The sequence below is a fragment of the Leptinotarsa decemlineata genome, unplaced genomic scaffold (genome assembly GCF_025532065.1).
Source record: "Leptinotarsa decemlineata unplaced genomic scaffold, Ldec_3_MD MMD2_P_RNA_scaffold_5, whole genome shotgun sequence".
Lineage (NCBI taxonomy): Eukaryota > Metazoa > Arthropoda > Insecta > Coleoptera > Chrysomelidae > Leptinotarsa > Leptinotarsa decemlineata.
In genome coordinates this window covers 12,868,954-12,891,654 of record NW_027412532.1, presented here as the reverse complement: position 1 = coordinate 12,891,654, position 22,701 = coordinate 12,868,954, and the positions used below count along the sequence as shown (strand labels likewise).

Sequence of the window (22,701 nt, the reverse complement as noted above, 5' to 3'; positions counted from 1 at the left end):
GCCAAACAGCCCTAAACAGGTCTGCAAGTGTGTTCCAATAATTGAAAATCTATTGCGGCGGTTGTATCGCCTACAGCATATGCAGGAATAACTTCTGTGAAGAATCCTGCACTGACACCTGTCGGATATAATCTAACGCCCTTCGTGGTATTAGCCAGGGGAGTAGTTGTTTTCTGATAGGTGTCAGTCCATTAACCTACTGTGTAGGGTGTTAAGACTGGCCTGAACGAATTGTTCTCTTAGATGATTAGAAAGATTTATGTGTATAATTCATCGATAATGTGGCAATCAATTAGAAAGTTATTCAGATGGATACGATATTTTTTTCTTATCAAATGAATGCATTAGTTGCTTCAAGCATTTTGTGCACATTATAAATGCTTTTTACATCATTCAACTCTCAGGAATTTTTGAAAAATTCGAACTGTCACGCGAAAAATAAATTCCCGCGGCTTACCAAACCGATGTGATACTCGTGATGAAGAAAGGTTGTAACTGCTTTGATTTTTTTCACATAGTGAATCACTTTGGAGGCTGAATAGCTCATAACGATCTCATACGCTGAAGTTTCTTGGGGACTGGAGATGTGGAATACGAAACCTTAGATCGAATAATTTGTAATTTTGACTGACAATTTATTCATTGAGATTTCACAAGTGTTTTTTATGTCTAGGACTCACTGAGGAATAATGAAAAAAGTACTACTACAATCCGATCGAAGTTCACCAGACCAAGTAAAGAGATTGTGTCGACCACAGAATCTATAACACAGTCAATGACATATTCTTCTGCCACTACCTTTTTTCGTAAGTAAGAGGAAACTTTTCGTCTACATAATACAAATGACTAACTTCCTATAGCATAGTAAACTTTCGTGAAATAACACTACACTCATTTCAGCTACAACTCGAGAAATAATTTCTGACAGAGACATAAGTAACTCCAAGGATTCAGAATCTACAGCAAATATTATAATAGAAACTTCTCGTATTGATACTACTGAAAAAACAGGTAAAAAAGAAATTCTCTAATAAGCTATACATTTTTATAGATGTTAAATAAATAGAATGGTACAAAATCCTTACTGAATTACTTTTATTAATGAAGGTCAAAGGCACTCTGTGAGGGGTATTGTCAAACGAGTATATATCACACAAATGTCGTGAATAACGCAACTGCCTAGAAAAGTTATTGAGATACTTTCATTCTACCAATATGTGATCAATTTTCAGCAAAATCAATTTATAAGTTATATGAAAATAAATTTGTTCAAGTGAATCCTCAGCTGGAAATTTTTTGAAATTACCCCATATTATCTCATCCCCATAGGGGTGATCGTGTGATACATCATCGAGGAATTCTTTCGTTTTTCTCTTAAGGTTGATTTTTTTCGAAATTGGTAAATTCCTTATCGAGGTAACTATTCGATGTTGATATTTTATTAAACATGTGCTTTCGTTTTCCTTATGCAAAAAGGTTGACAAAAAATACAAGAACAGGAACAAAATTACCAAATAATGCAGATATGCTGATCTGCCCTTTATATTATTGAAGTTTTCCAAGGTCAGCAATCGGGACCCCTGACAATTCTCTATTGCAGCTTTTTGGGGTTTACAGAAGTGATCTTCAGGCATCTGAAAAATAAAACCAAAGGAGAGTGCTCTGTAGATAGCTATCCCACAAAACCACTTTTCCGAACTAACGCCTGGAAAAATGTCCATAACTAAATGAGTTCATTATCTTATGATCTTGAGTTTTTTTCAACTGAATAAGTTTTTTATATCATGATTTTGAGCTTTTTTTTCTTAGCCGCTTTCTGTACTATTCCCCAGTTCCGTCGTTAGAGATAGCTGGCATTTGGCTCAGAAGGGAAATCTTTATAGTGCCGTTCAAAATTTCTTTCTCCGGCGACTTACAGGCCGTTGCCGTTGGTTGCAAGTCCTGTATATCCCCGTAAAACCCCCCTTCTCATAATTTTGAGCTTGTTTTTCTTAGCCGCTTACTGTGCTATTCCCCAGTTCCGTCGTTATAGGTATAGTTGGCATTTGGCTCAGAAGGGAAACCTTTATAGTGCCGTTCAAAATTTCTTCCTCCGGCGACTTACAGGCCGTTGCCGTTGGTTGCAAGTCCTATATATCCCGGTAAAACCCCCCCTCCTCTCGCCTGCTAACTCACATTGTACCCGGTACAATTGGTCTTATTTTTCCAAACTTCTCAACCCTTCCCTCTGTTTTTTTTTGTTCCTATGATGTCTCCTATGGTTTTATATGCTTCTCGTCATCATGTTTGTTGCATTAAAGATAGTTTCGGTACTTCTCTGGCATTCTAGTCGCTTTCCTTCCCATCTGATGCATGAAAAAAATTATGTGCTCCACATCATCTATGCTTTTGCAGTATGGGCACTTATCAGAATCCGTTTCCGCCGTTCAGATAGACATTTTTTCAGACATCCATGCCCTGAGAGAGCCTGTGTCAAGAAATAATCTGTTTCGTCATATGATTTATTCAACACTCCTGGATGTTCGGAATAAGACGTTCAGGCCAGCATCCATATAGTACATCCCATTTAGTTTGCAATCTCGTTATCAGATGTTCTCTAGTGAGTTGTTTCGATATACCGTGGTATGTTTCCGTTCTTTCTATTATTACCAGTTCTATGACCCTGCTATGACGGCAACACCATCTGTCGATATGGTTCGCATAGAGCTTCCTCTTCGATGCTCTAGCCCCCCCCTCCTCGACGTCATCGTCTTTTCTGCTTTTTCAACGGTCTTATTGATGTGTTCCGCAAAAGTTAGCTTTGTGTCTACCCATATTCCCAGATATTTCACAGCCCTGCTTGGTGTTTACAAAGTGATTTCAACATCGAAGTAGACGGGGGATATTTTTCTTCTAGTTGTCAATAGTACTGCTTCAGTTTTTTGAGGGGCTAATTCTATGATCTCAAACTAATTGAATACAAGTTTATCTAGAAACTAAAAAGTGAGGTTGAACTGTATTTTCTACGATCGGATGCCAATTTGAAATTTGGTATCATGTATGACTAGGTATCATGTAGGAATTCGTTAATTTCCCCAGAAAAGAACCTTCGTTTGAGAACTGAAATTGCTCAGTTTCCATTTCAAATTGATTTTGATTGTAATTGTCTACAAATTCATTTAATGAAATTAAATCAAAATTTCGCTGAGTTGATTACTAGTCGTTGTATACCATGTACCTAATGTACCTAATGGAGAAGGAGCTAAAACGCATTTCAATTTATTCAGTCGTCTGATATATGTTACCACAATAACAACACTACTTTTTGCAGCTATAACCGCTGAAATAACGCATGTGGAAAATTTAGAAACTACATCGAACACAGCTGCAATGAAACATCCTACAACTGGTAAGTAAGTTTCGAAAAATATCTAACCCAATACAGGTCTGAGGATTCTCATAATTTTTTTATTAGGTACATTGGTTGCATGATGTTTTTTTTTGTAACTAGCTCCACACATTGTGGAAAGCCAAAAAGTTTTTTCTTCAATTAGACTCTCCGAGAAATATTCCCGTTTAGATTCCAAATGAATTTGAACTTTTCATGAACTACAAATTACATTATGAATTGATTTTGTTTCTATTGGTCTACATAATTATTTAATAAAATATTTAGGCTGAGTTGTATCGCCATAGTTGAATAAAATCAGTCAAAATTTTGTTTACTAGTCATTATATACCAAGTAAGTACCTAAAGAAGAAGCTGAAGCACATTTTAATTGATTTCATCATCTGATATATGTCACAAATAATAAAAACACCTAATACAGGCCGAAGGCCTGTATTAGGTGTTATATTTCGTAAGGTACATTTGTTAAATAATGATTTTTTTGTAGCAGATGTTAGTTTCACATCTAATATTGAAGTTGATATTGTTTTTGGAATAAAAAGTGAAATGTCGAATTAAATCTTATTTTGCCGAAAATAAGAAGTTTGCCCAAATATTTTGGCCCTTCAAGTTTTGTTCGATACCTTTTCGATTTGAAGCCGCATTCTAAGAAGGAAAATATCAACTGCTATCAAATTTATAAAATCCCAATTGAATGATGTCACGAGAGGAATATGCTGTTTGAAGAACTAGCAGAGCCACTGTTGGAATCCCGCCGTGAAAATATACACCAAATGAATCAGTTGAGTCATAAAAATCTATCAAGTCACGTAGCTCAACTGCGAGTAAATTGATAATATTCAAATTAAATAAGTTGCAGGCTGAAAATCAACTACAGAAAAAATTAGAAAAAAGGCAATTGAAATTCGAACAAGAAAAATTAGAATTGGAACAACAAAAATTTGAACATTCAGAACGTGAAACTGGAAGAAAACTAGGTATTATGGAGATTCAAAAGTATTTAGAAGCAGAAAAATCTTCAAAGAGCATTGATAACAGCAGTGAGCAGAGTAAAAGTGTGTAAAGTAACATACATACGAGTAGCAAGGGGCTGTCCTCAGGAGGGGGTTCTATCCCCTCTGTTATGGAACCTTGAAATGGACGAGCTACTATGTTTCTTGGACCATAATGGGTATAAAGCACTGGGCTATGCAGATGACTTAGTCATCTTACTTCAGGATAAATACAAAAATGTAGTGAAGGGATGCATGCAGCAGGCCCTGAACATTATAACAAGATGGACCGAAGAAGAAGGACTTAACATAAGCCCATCCAAATCGACCATAGTAGCATTCACCAAGAGGACTAAAATTGAGGGTCTCGGACCTCTGAAACTTCGAGGTGAAGAAATACACGTATCAGGGGTGGTTGAATATTTGGGAGTAATCCTAGATTCCAAACTGACCTGGAACCAACACTTGGACACGATAAAGAGGAAAGCGGAGGTAGCACTGGTGCTCGCCAGACGCACCTATGGAAAAACTTGGGGGCTAAAACCAGACATGGTATATTGGCTATACACGATGGTGGTAAAACCCATGATAACATACGCATCTCTGGTCTGGTGGCCAAAGATGAAGCAGGTGACCGCTATCAACAAACTAGGCAAGATGCAAAGACTTGCATGTTTGGGAACAGCTGCATTGGAGACACTCCTGAATCTACCTCCTTTACACTTTGTGATAATGGGGTAGGCCAGGATGGGCCAATTCAGACTGGAAAACTCACCGAACTACAAAAGATCGGACCGAACAGATATTTCGGAACAAGTGGAGGAGCACATATTGAACAAGTGCACGGACCACATGACACCGAAGTACACCTTTAACACAAACTTCACGGCCAAAATCATAAACCGTGAAGAGTGGAAGACCATTGGTCATCCCAAAAACATGTCTGGAAAAAACACCAGGTATCCAGATGGATCGAAGACCAAACATGGAACGGGAGCTGGAATATACCGAGCGGATATAAATCTAAACTACAGCTATCCGCTAGGACTATACACATCCGTCTTTCAGGCGGAAGTGTATGCTATCTTGCAGTGTGCAAGGCTTATTAAATTGAGACCTCAAAGAAATGAGCGGATCAATATTTTTACAGACAGCAAGAGCGCACTAGGGGCTCTGACAAACCCGAAGGTGACATCAAAACTGGTCTGGGAATGCAATGAAGAACTGAATGAACTTGCAAATAGGAACAAATTAACCTTGTACTGGGTGCCCGGGCATTCAGGAATCACAGGTAATGATAAAGTTAATGAATGCGCTAGACGCGGATCATCAACTTCATATATAGGTCCTGAACCAGCTCTGGAGGTACGAAAATCATTGGTACGAAACCAGATTAGGACATGGACCAATAAGAAGCACACAGAGTACTGGACAAAAGTACTTGGCAACAAACATAGTAGAACCTTCATTAGGGAGCCGTTCGAGAAAAGAACTGAAGAACTACTTCAATATAGTAGGGATCGGCTCAGAATAATTACAGGGTTACTAACCGGTCATTGTCCGGACACCTGAATAAAATGGGGCTGTACAACGAAGACCTCAGCTGCAGATTATGCAACGAAGGGATAGAAGCAGCTCTACACATCTTATGCGAATGTGAGGCAGTGAATCACAGAAGGCAGGCAATATATGGACGTACAAAATTACGCCCAGAAGAATATGATGAACATCCAACACGAAACCTGTACAAACTAGTACAGGGAACGAGACTGATGGAATGGGTGTCCTGATAAGATGGGAGAATAAACGCAATAAGCCCAAGAGGCTTTTTTCTGGAGACTTGGACTAAATGGACAAGTCAGACAGCTCCCAAGGTAGAAAAAAAACTTACATAAAAAAGCCTTGAAAGAAGTAGCAAAATGAATTCTCTTCGACACGCTAAGTTATCAGATATTTCAATGGAAAATACTCATGGAAAAGTTGTTGACTGGTTATTGGAAAATAGTTTTCCATATTCAAAGCAGTTAAACCCAGGAACCGAAAAATTGAAGAATGAACCTATTACAACACATCAGTTTATGAAAGAATTCACTTCAGCAATGACAGATGCTTTCAAATTAGTATTCAAAGAAAATCAAATCCACAATTAATCTTCTAAGGTATCCTGCAGAAATGTTGTGGGGAAAGAATATCCTTATTTCTATGGCAGTGTTGAGGATTGCTCGATGTTTATTTCTCTATATCAACCATGCACTGAAATATGTGCTTACTGTGATGAAGAAAATTTGCTACGTTTACAAAGAGCCCTGAGAAATGAAGCTTTAAATACAGTGAAGACACTATTTTTTGTCTCTCCAGATAATCTCAATGACATACTCAAGACGTTAGAGGCTAGATTTGGACGACATAAATATATAATGGAATCCATGATGAACAAAGTGAAATTATTCCCACCCGTGAACACTCGTTCTCCAATATTCTTTATGAAATTTACCAATTCGGTTCTTAACCTTACTGTCACTGCAAAATCTTTGAAAATGAAAACATATATAAACAATAGCCAACTCTTTAGTCAACTTGTTCAGTTGCAATGGGCAAGAATTATTGTCCAGAAATACAAAGACATACATACACCATCGTTGAAAGAGTTTTCAGAGTGGTTACAAGAAGAATCTTCAGTAGCTTGTTTGTTATGTAAACCTTCTATTTCACATTCTCCACCAACAGTCTCGTATATGGAGAATAAAAATAAAACGTTTTTTTATTGGAATAGAAAATGCATCAATGGAAAAGTGTTGCCGATTTTGCTCTAAATCTACTCATTCCATATACAAATGCGACCATTTCCTGGGTCTCGACACTGATAAGAGATGGGAATAGGTGAAAAAAAAGGTTGCTCTTCTTGTCTCGATTTGTCTCATCATACTTCCAGATGTAAAAATCGAAGACGTTGAGGTCTGCAGAAATGCGAAAATTACCATGACCGCTTACTCCACCCGAATAGTGTTGTAAATCCACACCAATTGCAGGGATACAACTTGCAAACTCAGTTAGCCGCTTCCAATATTTCACATCTAATATTGAAGTTGAGATTGTCTATTGTTTTATATAGGTACCAATATTATTATTGTCAGTTTTGTTTTGGAATAAAAAGCAAAAAGTCAAATGAAACCTTATTTTGCCGAAAATAAGAAGTTTGCCCAAACAGCAGGTCCACACGTTCAAGAAAGCCAATCTACATAATCTCTTTCGAAATATTCCCTTCTCGAATAAAAAAAAAGAGCCTGTTGTTGAAAAACCAGTATAGTTTACGAATTACTTTCCAAATTGATATTTTTTTACCACTTTTATTTGGAACTAATGTTATTGCAGTTTCGTCCTATTAGGACATTTCCAAATTAATACAATAGCTAGCTCTACTGATACAAAGTTTATTGTATAAGTCTGAAAATGTCTTCATAGGACGAAACTGTAGTAACGTTTGTTACGGCTATAACCATCAATTTATTCAAGTTGATATTGTTTGCATTGATATACATATTCACTTTATAAAATGTTCAGGCTGAGTTGTTTAGCTCCGGTGGCGAAAAATCTATTGGAAGTTTATTTACCGGGTTGAATAATGATTAGTCATTGTAAAGCAATTATATGAAGAAAAAGCTGAAGCTCATTTTAGCTCACTCAATCATCTATATAATTTACTACAATAATATCACTATGGATTGCAGCTAGAACCGATGGAACGACTAGCGTGGAAAATTCAGAAACTACATCCAGCATAGAAACGAGACAAAATCCTACAATCGGTAAGAAAGTTTTGAAAAATATAAGCTGATACAGACCTGAGGCTTCCCTTATATTTTACTAGGATAATATCACTTTTCATTGCAGCTATAGCAGATGAAACGACTAACGTTGAAAATTTAGAAACCACATCCAGCACAGAAACAGGAGGAAAGTCTACAATCGGTAAGTTTGAGAAAATCTTATCCAATACAGGCTTGAGGCTTCTCTTATATTTCACTACAATAATATCACTATTCATTGCAGCTATAACCGATGGAATGACTAACGTAGACAATTTAGAAATCACATCCAGCACAGAAACAGGAGAAAAGTCTACAATCGGTAAGTTTGAGAAAATCTAACCCAATACAGGCCTGAGGCTTCTCTTATATTTTACTACAATAATATCACTATTCATTACAGCTATAACCGATGGAATGACCAACGTAGACAATTTAGAAACCACATCCAGCACAGAAACAAGAGAAAATCCTACAATCGGTAAGTAAGCTTTGAAAAACATGAAACCTAACACAGTCCTAAGGCTTCCTATAACCTTGTTTATTAGCTACGATAGTTGAATGATGATATTTTTTTGTAGCTAGCTCTATACTCTGGACTACCAATAGAAATTTGGATAATACGGCAGAGTCAGATACAACTGAAAACTCAACCATGGATAACATTTCAACAGACAGTAAGTGAAATTCTTCCATGTGTTACATACCTCTTGAGTAATCTCGATTGTGAGCAGAATTGTTTTCTTTTAACTTGCATTTTTATCAGCGAGAGTAACTCGACAGAATGAAGTTTATCGTGAATCATTGGAGCGATTAAGGATTATTTCTCTCTAGTAGAATACTTAACTTTTTCTGATTTTGTTATCTTATTCAATTTCAAATAGTTTAAAATTGAGTGGTTAACAAAAATAGTCGATGAGATCTGAACAAACGATCTTTTGTTCACAAGCTGAGAGTTCAACAACCACTCTACCAAGCTTTTCACAAATTGATTTGACATAAAACTATTTCAGACTTCAACTAAGTACTGTCTGTTTTTATGAGTGACATCAATGTTTGGAGGGTTACACTAGTTTCCAACTTTCGAGTCCAATCTGTTGAATACACTTTTTTCCACCAGAACAAGAATGCTGTTTCTCCTGATGATGCTAACTCCTCATGGTTTTCGACATTGAACGAGAAGATCACTAAGCTCGAACCTGTTCAACAAAAGACTCACATAAAAACCGCAGATATCACTTCACTCTTACGGCAACACAAGGATAGGTCCATGCATGAGATTTTTTCAACAACAAAATTGAAGACCTAAACGTATTGAAGAACCTGATATTTGCTTTCCGCAGGTCGAGTGTGCTGAAATCGGAAACTGAGGAGTTTACCATGGTCTTCCGTAGTCGCGTAATGGGCCTTGTAGCAGGGCCTGTTATAAGGCACCCGTGCCATTAATGCACTAACACTCAACACGTTCAATACATGCGGTATCAGCCTATATCCACCGACGTAACGGAGCCCTAAGAGTGCTTTACTAAAACCTTTGGCACTTCTCACGGAATTGACGAGTCACCGGTGTTGCCGGGGCATATTGCCGGGGCATATTGAATCCGTTTCTTCAGTGTTCCAGGCTATTAAGTTTGCACGTGATGTTCGTGTCTCCAATCAGGCGGATGGCGATTTTGTGAATGGAATCCATCAGCTTCAGGGCATGCTTAGGGGTAGTGTTCCATACATGAGAACCATACTCTAGAGAAGGTCTGATCTGCGATTTATGGAGCATCAAATGTTGCTGAAGTGTATACAGTCTTCTGGTTCGGAACAGTATTCCAAGCAAAACTACTAAGGTTGCAAGTGTCTCCAATCAGGCGGATGTCTCTTTTCTGGATGGAATCCAGCAGCTTCTGGGTATGCTTAGGAGCGGAGCTCCATACGTGAGAACCATACTCCAAAGAACAGTGTTCCTAGCTTTTGAGAAGCAGTCTTCGCAATTCCAGCTACATGATTGTGCCAAGACATATTGCTGTCCATTTCAACCCCCAACAAACTCATCGAAGCTGTCATTATTATATCCGGTTCGGAGACATTTATTTTTTTGGAGTATTATAGTGAGCCAATTTCTGCTTTGTTGAAGCAGTTCGATTGTCTTCTTGAATAGTCCGTTTATAAAGGTTGCAGGTGTGCTTTCTCGATTCTATGATTCTCATAGATCTATTTCTCAATCTGGTTCCGTGCTGAAGTCATCTCCTTGTATGTTTTTCACATTCTAGACAATGTTAACTGTTTTTTATATTGCTTTATAGCAGTATTTCTCGTGAATGTTCTACAAAGTTACAAAGAAAAATGTAATGTACATGTGTCAAATTATCACTTTTTATTGTGAAGAAAGTTCAGGAGTGCAAAACTAAATTGATTAGGAATATCTTGAGAATGATGATTTGTTAATAATTAACGCCATAACCATCGGAGATAAATTCAGTTAAGATAATTTTCATATAATTGCAGCTGAAACTCATATAACAGGTTTGAAAGCTACCCAGCAAACCGAAACAACAGAAGATCCTACAGTTTCCAGTACCATCACTACCAGTGAGTATTATACGTCTGTCTGATGAAACTATGTTGTTCAATCTTGTTCTTCTTTAGGTAAATTATTGCATTGAAGTAGATACATCTCTCTTTTAACTGTTGGTTCTAGTAGTAATGTGCAGGGGCTATGATCTTCTTCTTCCACCAAAAATCTTGTATGTTCGGTTTTCTTCAAGATGATTACTATTAGAAAATCATGAGTTTTATTTGTCTTAAGTACGCCTGTGAGTAACAAAGAATGAAAGTCCAGCCAGCCATCGTAACTTTATTTTCATAATGCGAATGATAAAATTGATGTGAACCCCCATGAATGTCTGTTTGACAACCGTAGTTTTCTGCTCAAAAACGTGGATCAAAACTTGAAAGACAGATTTGCAGGTCTTTAGAGAAAGGACAAAATCATTCATTCACTCGAAAAACTCCAATTCAATCATATGTGTGAGAAATTTGTTTATAGGCAATGGGTTTAAGTTCAAAGATTTTCCCAAGTTCATTTAGTAATGTGAAATTTCAATACCCACCCATTTTACGGGTAGTTGTCAATTCATCAAATTAGTTCTAATATTACATAAAAGTTGATTCACTATCGAATATACTTCCTGAATCATATATATGTCAATAAGTATAGTTTTACCTCATAAAGAGGAGTACAAATTAAACTTTCTAAATTATATGAAAGAAATATGAGCTCATTACCAGAGCAGTTGGTTCAACCAATCTTTACAACAACTATGACAACTTTCAGAAGGAAAGAAGAGTTAAATACTGCTAGGATTATTTATCTGATGACCTTGAGTCAGTGGAAAAAGTTGTCTACATTTTCTGCTAATACAGACTGAACGATTCTTCTTTCCCGATCAATTCCTCTTTCTAGAATAAATCATCAGATTGAAGTTAACCAATGAGTCAACTTTTGTAAATTGAAAATTACATATAGTTTTGAATATAATCCACATACCATTACAGTGGCAACTTTGAAACGACTAATATGAGAAATATGAAAACTACCACGAACACAGAATCAACAAAAAACCCTAATACCAGTAAATATAAAACACATTTAACCTAACACTAACCGTGCTCAAAAATTCCTCATTTTAACTATTATATTTTTCTCGAAACGTTTTATCAAGTTCATCAAATAATATTTGTTTCTTCTTTAGTTTTAACTACATCAACCAGAAACTTGTTTCTTAACGCCCCCAAAGACAGTACTGAAAACGCTACTGAAGATACTACTACTATCGAGACCTCTAGTAGTACTTGTAAGTAGATAATTTTCAATTTATTATCAGTTTCTCACATGTTTCGATAACTGTCGAGAGGTTTTTGCGCCCGACATCTCATCTCCAAGATATTCAGCAGTAGTGTTAACCCTTCGTTAGTGTTCTGGGGTATAACATACCCCAGAACTGCAAGTCACAGTTCTCAAATCAAAACGAATTGAAATACCGACTTCTAGTGCTTAGTAACAGTAGTTGAAACATATTTTTCCAGATACTACACACTCTCATCTCTCTCCAACGTCTCAGTTGTGAGCGAGACATCTTAGAAGTCAGTCAGGGTATGACATACCCCGGAACACTTTTAATGTAACTATTTATGTCATCAAGTCTGAAGGTGAATTTCTCATTTGAAATAATATTCTCCAAAATATTGTTGTTTATTTTCATGCATATATCAGGAGTTTCACTATAATTGTTAAATGTCTTACGAAGAAGACCAAAAAAGACAGTTTATGGGAAGAGTTTGGCCCCAGTTCTGATGATGATGATGAGTTATTTATTGATAGTGATTATGAAGGTAAACATGAGGGTGTGCTAGAAGAAGTCAAATAGGCGAAGAACATGCTGCTGGATAAGAAACAGAATACGCAGGGGACGAACCTGAAAATAGTTTCTGATTATGATAAATCTGCTCGAGAGGCATAAGCTAACATCGGTTGGAACTGTCAGAAAAAACACTATTTTTTTCGTTCATGAATTCCGCTGGAGTAAATGCTCAAGTTATATTCAAAGCAAATACGCAGGAATACAATTTGAAAATGCTACATTTTTTGAAAGAACTCGGTCTGCAACTGATATGCGAATTTCGCATTCAACAAAGACAAAACCCCTGTCTACGCCGACGACTACGGTAGAACCGTAGAATGTCATGAACCTAGACCGAAGCGACGACTCTCAAGCAAAAGATATTCTGTGTGTCTCAGAAGCAAAGACAGGAAGACGTTCTATGGATGTATGCGATGTCATAGTCCAATTTGTATGGAGCACGCAATGATGACATTGTGCCAATTTCGAGAACCCGCAACTCTTTTATTCGGGAAGGTATCACTCCCAGTTTTGCAACGTTTTGTTTGTGGAACACTTTTTTAGAATATATCTTGTAGTTGTATATGCCATATCATGATCTCCACATTTTATGATAAATATAGTTGTGTATTTTTCGAGGATATAATAAACATATATTTTTCAATTGGTGATTTTTGAATTTCCAAGAGAACTGCTGTTTTTGCTTCATTTCATTGATAAATATGCAGAAAAACATATATAGTTGTAATTCTAAATTCTAAAATGACTTTTGTTTGGGGTATGCCATACCACAGTACACTAACCGGAATATATTTGGGAACACTAACGGAGGGTTAATAACTGATCTTCGTGTTTATGCCAGAGGAAATTTCTGTTTTATCACTTTTCACCTTTGCCAGAAATCATAACTTAGACATGATCATCCATGGATCTTCTTATATACTTCTCACTATTTTATATCGAAAACTTGTTGAAAAAAGCAGAAGTAAATACATGAATTGTAACAGGAGCCAACCTGTTATTGACTCCGTACGTATGTGTTGCTTCCTATTTTCGGCAAACAAGTGTTGCCCATCTTTGCACTTGGCTGCACCGCGCTGATGAGGCCAATAGCCAGAAACACGTGTCCGCGGTTTGCCCACTATTTTGGAGTGTTGTGTCCATGAATTTTCATTTTTGATTTATATCATACACACTCAATAACATCTATATCTTTATATATATATATATATATATATATATATATATATATAAAGATATAGATGTTATATTTGCATAGAAACCATGCACCGAAAAGAAATGTTAGAACCCGTCTCTCTGAACACAACAAAAATGAAGTTTGGAAACTCACAGATCAGTTCAACTAATTTTTCCAACAGAAAAGAAGCCATGCCTTTCACAAGGTACATCGAACCAGAAATCAAAATCCCAATGAAACTTTGTCAGTAGCGTAGTTAATAATCCATATTCGCATTTTCGATTCTTCTTGGTAATCAATGAAACTTTCACAATACAACTCTAATTTCACTCTAATCTCTTCCATCACTTCTACTATGCGGACATAATTTATGCATCCGTAGAATACTCGTCGAAGATGAACTGGGGTCTTCAGTTTATTGCAGAAGTTTCGACGTCCACCACTCAATGGGGAATTTCTTTCTAGATTTCGAGTATTATGTGTTAGATGTTCATTTCTCCACATATCAAGAAATTTCTGTTTTGTCCGATCCTACGTAGAGGTCGGTGTCTGTTCTAATCTGAATTGGCCCAATTTTGCTTCCCCAATTATTACTAAATGTTAAGAAAGATTGAAGAATGTCTCCATTGCAGCTGTTGGAGTGTTTACCTCCCGTTATTTCTAAACATGCAAGTCTTTGCACCTCACTTGATTCATAAATAGCGCTCGTTTGTTTCATCTTTGGTCACTAGACCTAGATGCATACGCTATCATGGATATAAGCACCTTGGTATAAAGCCATCATGTCTAGTTTCAGCCCCCATGTATTTTCTCAGTTATGTCTGGCCAGCATCAATGCCACCTCCAACTTTTTTCACTATTTCTAGATGTTGGTTCCAGATCAACCTAGGATCTAGTATAACTTCCAGTTATTTATCCTCCTTCGACATCTGCATTTCTTTACCTAGAAGCTAGACAGAGGTCATACGTCCTCTGTCGTGGTCTTTTTGGTGAATGCTACTATGGCCGATTTTGTTGGGCTTATATTGAGCCCTTCTTTCTTGATTCATCTGGTTATGATATTCTGGGCCTGTTGTATGCGCCTCTCTACCATATTATTGTTTTTTCTCTGGACTAGGATGACTGAGTCATCTGCTTGCATGGTTTCAATATTGAAAAGAGAGGATGATGTTGACCATTCTTGGACAACTGTTTCTCATATTGCTCCATAGCAGTAGGTCTCGTAAGTGTTCTAAAAAGTTTATGTAACAAATTATCACTTTCCTTTGAAAAATAAGTGCATGAGTGCACAACTAAATTAATCAGGAATAACTTAAGGATAGTGATTTTTTCACAATTAACGCCATAACTATTGGAAATGAATTCAATGAAAGTAACTTTTATATCATTGCAGCTGAAATTTTCGGTATAACAGATTTGAAAACTACCCAGCAGAGCGACACAACAGAATATCCCACAGTTGTCAGTACCATCACCACCAGTGAGTATTATACGTATTTGACTCAAGATGATGCTTAAATTCGAGTTTTCTTCAACAAATAGCACATCTGTCTCACGAAACTATGTGATTCAACTATAATCTTGTTCTTCATTCAGCTATAAATACACCAATGATCCCTATCGTGGTCACGAATGAAGACACAACGATGGACACCACTTCAACTGAGGATACTGTTGCTACCTGTAAGTCACTTGAATTATTGCATCAAGTAGATACATTTAGCTATGAAGTGTTCGCTCTAGCAGTAATGTGCAGTAATGTCCTTCCACCAAAAATCTTGTGGCTTAGATTTACTTCAAGATGATTACTTTGTGAAAATCACTATTTTATTTGCCTCAAGTACGCCTGTATGTAACGAAGAATGAAACTCTAGCCAGCCATCGTACCCATATTTTTCCAATGTGAATGACAATGGATGTGAACCCCCATGAATGTCAGTATGGAAACCACAGACACTTGTTAGTTATATGAAGAGGAAATTTGGGGACGAACATTATTTTTCCGCGAAGTCAGCTTCGTTTTCTAATGTTACATAAAAGTTGATTCACCATCGAATATAATTCCTGAATCAATTATGATCGAATATGTGTCAATAAGTATGTTTTCATCTCATAACTAGGAGTAGGTTCAAATGATATGTATAAACAAACTAAATTGAACCATTTTTTGAAGGTGGTTGACAATGTTTCGTGGTGCATTTCATTAGTTCAGACTTCCATTGTCTAAAATGATATAAATTGATTTGAAATACCTGAAAGAATCTATAAAAAATTAAAAAAGAGATTAGCTGGAAAATAACAATTATATTAGGCAAAAAAGTGAAATTACAATGAAATAAAATACAATCACAACCAAAAATCAAAGAATCGAACTATTAACACGGGATGAAAATAAAAAAAAATATTAGCAAGAAATGAAAATTAAAAATTAAAAGGTACCAAACCAAGTTACTTCACGACGTTTCGATTGTTAGTATCCACAATCGTCTTCGGGATCGCAAACAATATGTTCAGCTCAATGGTTTCAAATCTACCGAATATAGTAATTCTTCCAGTGTTCCACAAGGGTCAAATCTGGGACCGTTGCTCTTCAATATCTTCATTAATAATATTGCAGATGTTATAGATGTGTATTTCTTTTAGTATGCCGATGATCTAAAACTATACTGCCTTGTTGAGAACATAGATGATGAACCTCTCAGCAAACGTAGGACGGGTTGTAGAATGGTGTTATCGAAATAACTTGTCGCTAAACCCATTTAAATGTAAGGTCATGTCATACAGTTTGAAAACGAACATCTTGATCTTTGATTATTCAATAGAAACGTTTTCCTGGTGAGACTAGAAACATTTACTGATCTTGGCGTCACATTTGACACTCCACTATCATTTAATAGGCATATCGATATTGTTGTAACCTCCTCCTGTCGTTTGTACTGATTAATTGCACGTAACAGTAGTGATTTCAGAAAAACTTCGACTTCAAAAACTCTATTCTATGCTTTCATAAGTGCAAAGTTAGAATACGCGTCAGTTGTGTGGAGCCCCTTTTATCAATATCATATTGATAGAATATAAGCAATTCAACAACGATTTTCAAAATTGCTAAGCCTGAAAACCGATGGTATTTATCTTCCAATAGGAACAACCCACTCTGAATTGCTACAAAAGCATAACTTTTTCAGTCTCGAAAATAGGCGTGAATTTTATAGTGTTGTACTAACCTATAAAATTATCAAAAGCATAGTTGACTGCCCAACATTACTGGAAAAGTTTAATATTTGCATTCATAGAATCTGTTCCAGACACCCGAGTACTTTCTATATAAAAACATATCGCACAAATGTTGTGGAGAATTCTCCAATCCATACCATGTGTAAAGTGACAAACTCCGTTAGCGATGATTTAGATATATTTAGTTGCAAATTGTCAGATATAAAATCCCACTTCCTAAAATAATTGTTTTGTCACCTATAATAAATTTAAAATTGTAATCTTTGTAGTCACTTGTTTGTGATGTATTTATTATACTCTGTTATTTCCTGCTCTGTAATTGGGCTATGTCCTGTAGAGTATTGTATTACAAATAAATAAATGAAATAAATGAATAAATAAATAACTGGACTTATTCGACAGCCATCTTCAGTTCAAACAGGTTGGAGCCTAGCTTCCTTACCCTTGCGGCCAATTTTTGTCAGGGGGACAAATTGGTCATGACTGAGAGGTGGTGGCGGCATGAAAGTTCTCAGACATCAGTGCCGCCCGTCACGGTTTTCTGGACTTATTTCTTCGAGATCTGACTATTTATAGGTCATTCGAGTGCTTTCACCTATCCCCTCTTCCCTCTCTCCACTCCATCGGTTTTAGAGGAAACTGACAGTTTGGCGGGAGTTGGTCGTGTTCCGCTTGATTAGAGGTTTCCAAATGTTGCTTATCTCTACGCTAGCTTGGTTAAATGCGTTATTGGACAACATATACAAAGCTTCTCTGAATTTTCTCCTAAACCAGTGTTCTTCCTAGTGGATAATTTTTAATTTTCATTTCTTGTCAATACTTTTTTTAATTTTCATCTCGTGTTAATAGTTCAATTTTTTATTTTTTGGTTGTTGATTGTATTTTATTTCATTGTAATATCAGTTTTTTTTTTGCTTAATATAATTGTTATTTTTCAGCTCATCTCTTTTTTAATTTGTTACAGATTCTTTCAGGGATTTCAAATCAATTTATATCATATTAGACAACGGAAGTCCGAACTAATGAAATGAATTCTATTTAAGAAATATGAGCCCATTACTACAGCACTTGGTTTAGCCAACCTTTACAGCAACTACGACAACTTTCAGAAGAAAAGAAGAGATAAATGCTATGTTATGGTGTATAAGGTGTATAATCATCCACAATCTGAAAAAACTTGTTGGAATATGTATCTGAGTACCTAGAAAGTCAGTGGAAGAGAATTGTCCAAATTTTTTGCTAATACAGACTTAACAATTAGTATTTCTTGATAATTCCTGTATCAAAAATAAATAAATCATCAGATGGTAGATTACCAACAAGTAAACTTGTTTAGAAAACTAAAAGTCACATATAGTTCTGAATATAATCAAGATATCATTACAGTGGCAGTTTTGGGAACGACTAATATGCGAAGTTTGAAAACTACCACGAACACAGAAAATCCTAGTACCAGTAAGTATAAAACACATTTAACCTAATACCAACCGTGCTTATAAATTCCTCATTTTGAGTATTATATTCAAATCAATTTGTCAAATAGTATTTGTTTCTTTTTTAGTTTTAACTACACCAACACATGAAGCCAACACAGACACAACTGAAAACGCCACTGTAGGTACTACCTCTATCGACACCTCTAATAGTACTTGTAAGTTGATAATTTTCATTTTACTCTTGGTTTCTCGCATGTTTTGATAACTGTTGAGAGGTTGTTGCGCTTGACATCTCCAAGATAATTAACATTTTTTGATAAATAATCTTCGTGTATATGGAATAGGCGGAAATTTTCTTCAAATTATCTGAAAAAACAATTCCTTCAGGCCAGTTTCAACTTACCTACACTGTAAGTTATTCGACTGACCCCCATCAGAAAACAAACTACTTCCCTGGCTAATACGACGACGGGCGTTGGAATATATCCGACAGTGAAGAATCCTGCACTGACAACTACTCCCCTGGCTGATACCACGAAGGGTGTTGGATTATATCCGACAGTGAAGAATCCTGCATTGACAACTACTCCACTGGCTGATACCAGAAAGCCGTTGGACTATATCCGATAGTGAAGAATCCTGCACTGACATCTGTCGGATATAATCCAACGCTCTTCGTGGTATCAGCCAGAGGAGTAGTTGTTCTCTGATAGATCAGTTCATTAACCTACAGTGTAAGTTGAGACTGGCCTGAATGAATTGTTCTATTAGATAATTTGATTTACAACCAGACTCCAAGTATGCCCACTCACTTTATGTGAGGAATTTTTGTTCATGACTTTCCATCTTTGCCATCATTACATACACGTGAGCATGATATCACACTTGTCTTTTAATTCAGATTAACTAACTCTGAGGTTACTGAATTCTATCAAAAAAATACATGCTGTCAGTATAATAATCATATGTATACAGTAGCGTAGTTAATAATTCATATTCGCATTATCGATTCTTTTTCATCGTCAATAAGACTTCCACAATACAACTCTAACTTTACTCTAACTTCTTCTATCATGTAGGGGGAAAGAGAGGGAGATAATGGAAGATTATTCAAGAAAGTAGTACTTTCCAATATGGGGACATAATTTATGCATCAGAATATTCGTCGAAGACGAACTGGGGTCTTCAGTTTGTTGCAAAGAGGTTTCGACGTCTACCATTGAATGGGAAATTTTTAAATAGATCATGAATAGTTGATGTCGAAGCGTGTCATTGTAACAGACCTCGGTTGGTGACCCATCAGCTTCAGTAGAATGAACTATTTCTTGATACTTGTGATGCACTGTTTGCAACCTTTGGTGAAGTAATAAATATGACTGGGATTTTTTCCCAACACCGAATCGTTATTTTAACACCCCGATACGTGTTTCGCTCCCCAAGTGATCTACTTCAAGAGGAAGATCAAAACTGTGTTGAGTACTTTCAATACAGATTCAGTTCCGTTGACCAGGCCGTCATTATGTACTTGTGATGCAGTGTTTGAAACCTTTGGTGTAGTAATGAAAATTGCGTGAGTTTTTTGCCAACATCAAACCGTTATTTTAGCGTTTTGATCTTCCTCTTGAAGATGAATACTTGGTGATCGAAACACGTGTCGAAGTATTTAAGTAACGGTTTGGTGTTGGGAAAAATCTCCAGTAATATTTATATCTTGATACTAAAAATTCCAGGTCACTATTTCCAGGTCATGTTAATTTTTGGATTTTTTTCCTGACGTTTCGCTGACGCAAGTGGCTAGCTTCATCAGAGGTTCATACATTTCGAGTTCATCTTCGATGACCGTGTATTCTGCCTGCGTATAGCATATTTATTTTGATTCAGGTAGTTCGATGTGCTAATTACTATACCTGGATTAGGTAAATAGGTCATGATATTTATTCTCTATCTCTATTTTGGATCGCCGTTGCTTCCCACCCGGGCGCATTTGGCCAGGCTCCTCCTATCAAGGTTGACAGGAGCTTCGTCGGGGGACGCAGCGGTCTTGCACGAAGCAATGCTGCCACCCATTTTTTGTCGAACTTTTTTTCATGAAAACAATTTAATTTTTTATTAAGTCGCTTCCTGCTTGAGAGACCTTTTGTTTTTTTTCACATATACAGCCCCCTTTACGTGGTTATCCGAACCACCCCAGCCTGGATACCGGCGTGAATAAAGGGGACCTCTTATTCTTCACTTTCAAAAAGACTCTCACACATTTTAATTATTATCACAATGGACTAACACACAACACATAACGGAGCCCCACGGTAGCACATGGCATCCGCGTACCTTCTTTGTAAGCGGGCGTTATCAGCACGTCCGTGTACTACCACAGCCACCATGAAACTCCATGATATTTGTCATTCTTGAACTCCTTAGAATGGGGGTCCATATTCGGTTCAGATTCACAGCTTCTTCATTTCTGTTGAAATTATCCGTGTGTTTGTGAATCTCTATTGCCTCCTGTACCACTAGGCTATCATATCCCTGGCTGGAGGCAATGAGTTTCTTTCACTAAGGGTGTGTTCCGCCACAGCCAACAGCATGGTATGCGACATACCCCTGCTGCTGGTGGTGGGCCTCTTTTATCTTTAGCCAACCTGAGGCTCTGTTATATCTTCCTGGTGTGTTTGAAAACCGTTTTTATGTTGTTTCCCCAAGAGTTCTCCAATTCCAAAAACCGAACCCTTGTAAAAATAATGAAACTCAAAATTAGTGACATAGTCATATTCATAGGGAAATGTTTCATGTATCGGTATCTGGGTTAGTTCAATTTTTTTTCAGATGCAATCACACCAAACATTCTCAATGAAGACTTAGATAGTACGATGAATACAAGAACAACAGATAATCATACAATATCTGACAGTACTTGTAAGTCGAAATAATTTCTTATAACTAATACATTTGAAATTATTAACTAGTTTCAACCATAAGATATTGTAATCCATATGTCTCACAAGTCTGATGTCAATTTTAGATATGACCACAGCAATCTCTGTCGGCCAAAACTTAGATGATACGACTCACACAGGAACAAGTGATAACTCTATGATGAATACCTCTTCAACTGATAGTTTATGTAAGTTAAATCAAATTTTCATAACTCATAATCCTTTCTACAACTAGTTGACTTCATTTTTCAATTTATGGCGGTTAATGATATTTCTAATGCGTCACACTATCTGAAGAATTTCACTAGTTCGGACTTCCATTGTCTATTATATAAAATGATTTGAAATCCCTGAAACAAGTAAAGAAGAATAATTAAAAAAGAATAGTTGAAAATAACAATTATATTAAGCAACAATAAACCTGAAATGAAATGATAGTAAAATAACCTACAAGTAAAAATATAATAATTGAATAAATAAAAATTAAAGGAATGCAAAAAGAAAATAATAAAACTAATAAAAAAGTGTAGAGATTCCAAGTCACGTTAGTTCACGACGTTTCGATTGTTGGTATCTACAATCGTCTTCGGGTGATGACTTGACTGATTCCTCCGAGAGATGACTATTTTATAGGTCGTTGAAATACTTTCACTTTCTCTACTTTCCATTTTCCGCTTCACTGATTCCGTGAGAGATGACCGATTTGGCGGGAGTTGGTCATTTCTCGTTTGATGATGGGTTTCCATATGTTTCGTATATCTACGCTGGCCTGGCTGAATACGTTGTTGGACAACATGTATGCGGCTTCCTTAAATTTTCTCCTGAACCAATGTTCCTCTCTGTGCAAGATCTCAGCTTGGGACCACTTCAGTTTCCAACTGAAGGACGAATTCTTTACACAAGATGAGGGACTGCCAATGGGATCGCCACTTTCACCAGTCATAGCCAACATATATATGGAGTGGTTTGAAACTCTGGCCATTGAAGAAGCCCACAAGAAACCTCGAGTCTGGTTGAGATATGTTGACGACACCTTCATAATATGGAACCATGGGAATACTGAACTAGACGCCTTTCTGAAAAACATCAACAGCGTGAGACCTTCCATCACTTTCACAATGGAGAAGGAAATCCACAATGAATTGCCATTCTTAGACGTTTTGGTGAAGAGGACCGACACTAAGTGGGAAACATCTGTATACCGAAAACCCACTCATAAGGGACAGTATCTGAACCACGAATCCAACCACCATCAATCGACAAAAAGAGGAATCATCAAGACTCTATTAGACCGTGCTTTTGGGCTTTGTAATACAAAGGAAG

General features: G+C 36.6%; 1 protein-coding gene across 7 annotated transcripts in view; it reads left to right on the top strand.

Moving 5' to 3' along the window:
• The window catches only part of LOC111517361 (uncharacterized), a 52,358-nt gene that overhangs the window by 4,074 nt on the left and 25,583 nt on the right, over positions 1 to 22,701 (top strand). For 2 of the 7 annotated variants that reach the window (XM_074169569.1, XM_074169563.1), the window contains exons 2-17: positions 674 to 806; positions 901 to 1,011; positions 3,311 to 3,388; positions 8,109 to 8,186; positions 8,272 to 8,349; positions 8,431 to 8,508; positions 8,590 to 8,667; positions 8,768 to 8,863; positions 10,683 to 10,766; positions 11,930 to 12,031; positions 15,169 to 15,255; positions 15,372 to 15,458; positions 18,396 to 18,464; positions 18,571 to 18,660; positions 21,269 to 21,358; positions 21,465 to 21,566. In XM_074169569.1, coding sequence (XP_074025670.1) covers positions 674 to 806; positions 901 to 1,011; positions 3,311 to 3,388; positions 8,109 to 8,186; positions 8,272 to 8,349; positions 8,431 to 8,508; positions 8,590 to 8,667; positions 8,768 to 8,863; positions 10,683 to 10,766; positions 11,930 to 12,031; positions 15,169 to 15,255; positions 15,372 to 15,458; positions 18,396 to 18,464; positions 18,571 to 18,660; positions 21,269 to 21,358; positions 21,465 to 21,566 — 1,441 coding nt within the window. The remainder of the gene's footprint in view (positions 1 to 673; positions 807 to 900; positions 1,012 to 3,310; positions 3,389 to 8,108; positions 8,187 to 8,271; positions 8,350 to 8,430; positions 8,509 to 8,589; positions 8,668 to 8,767; positions 8,864 to 10,682; positions 10,767 to 11,929; positions 12,032 to 15,168; positions 15,256 to 15,371; positions 15,459 to 18,395; positions 18,465 to 18,570; positions 18,661 to 21,268; positions 21,359 to 21,464; positions 21,567 to 22,701) is intronic. The other 5 variants (XM_074169564.1, XM_074169565.1, XM_074169566.1 and 2 more) reach the window with 5 other exon arrangements.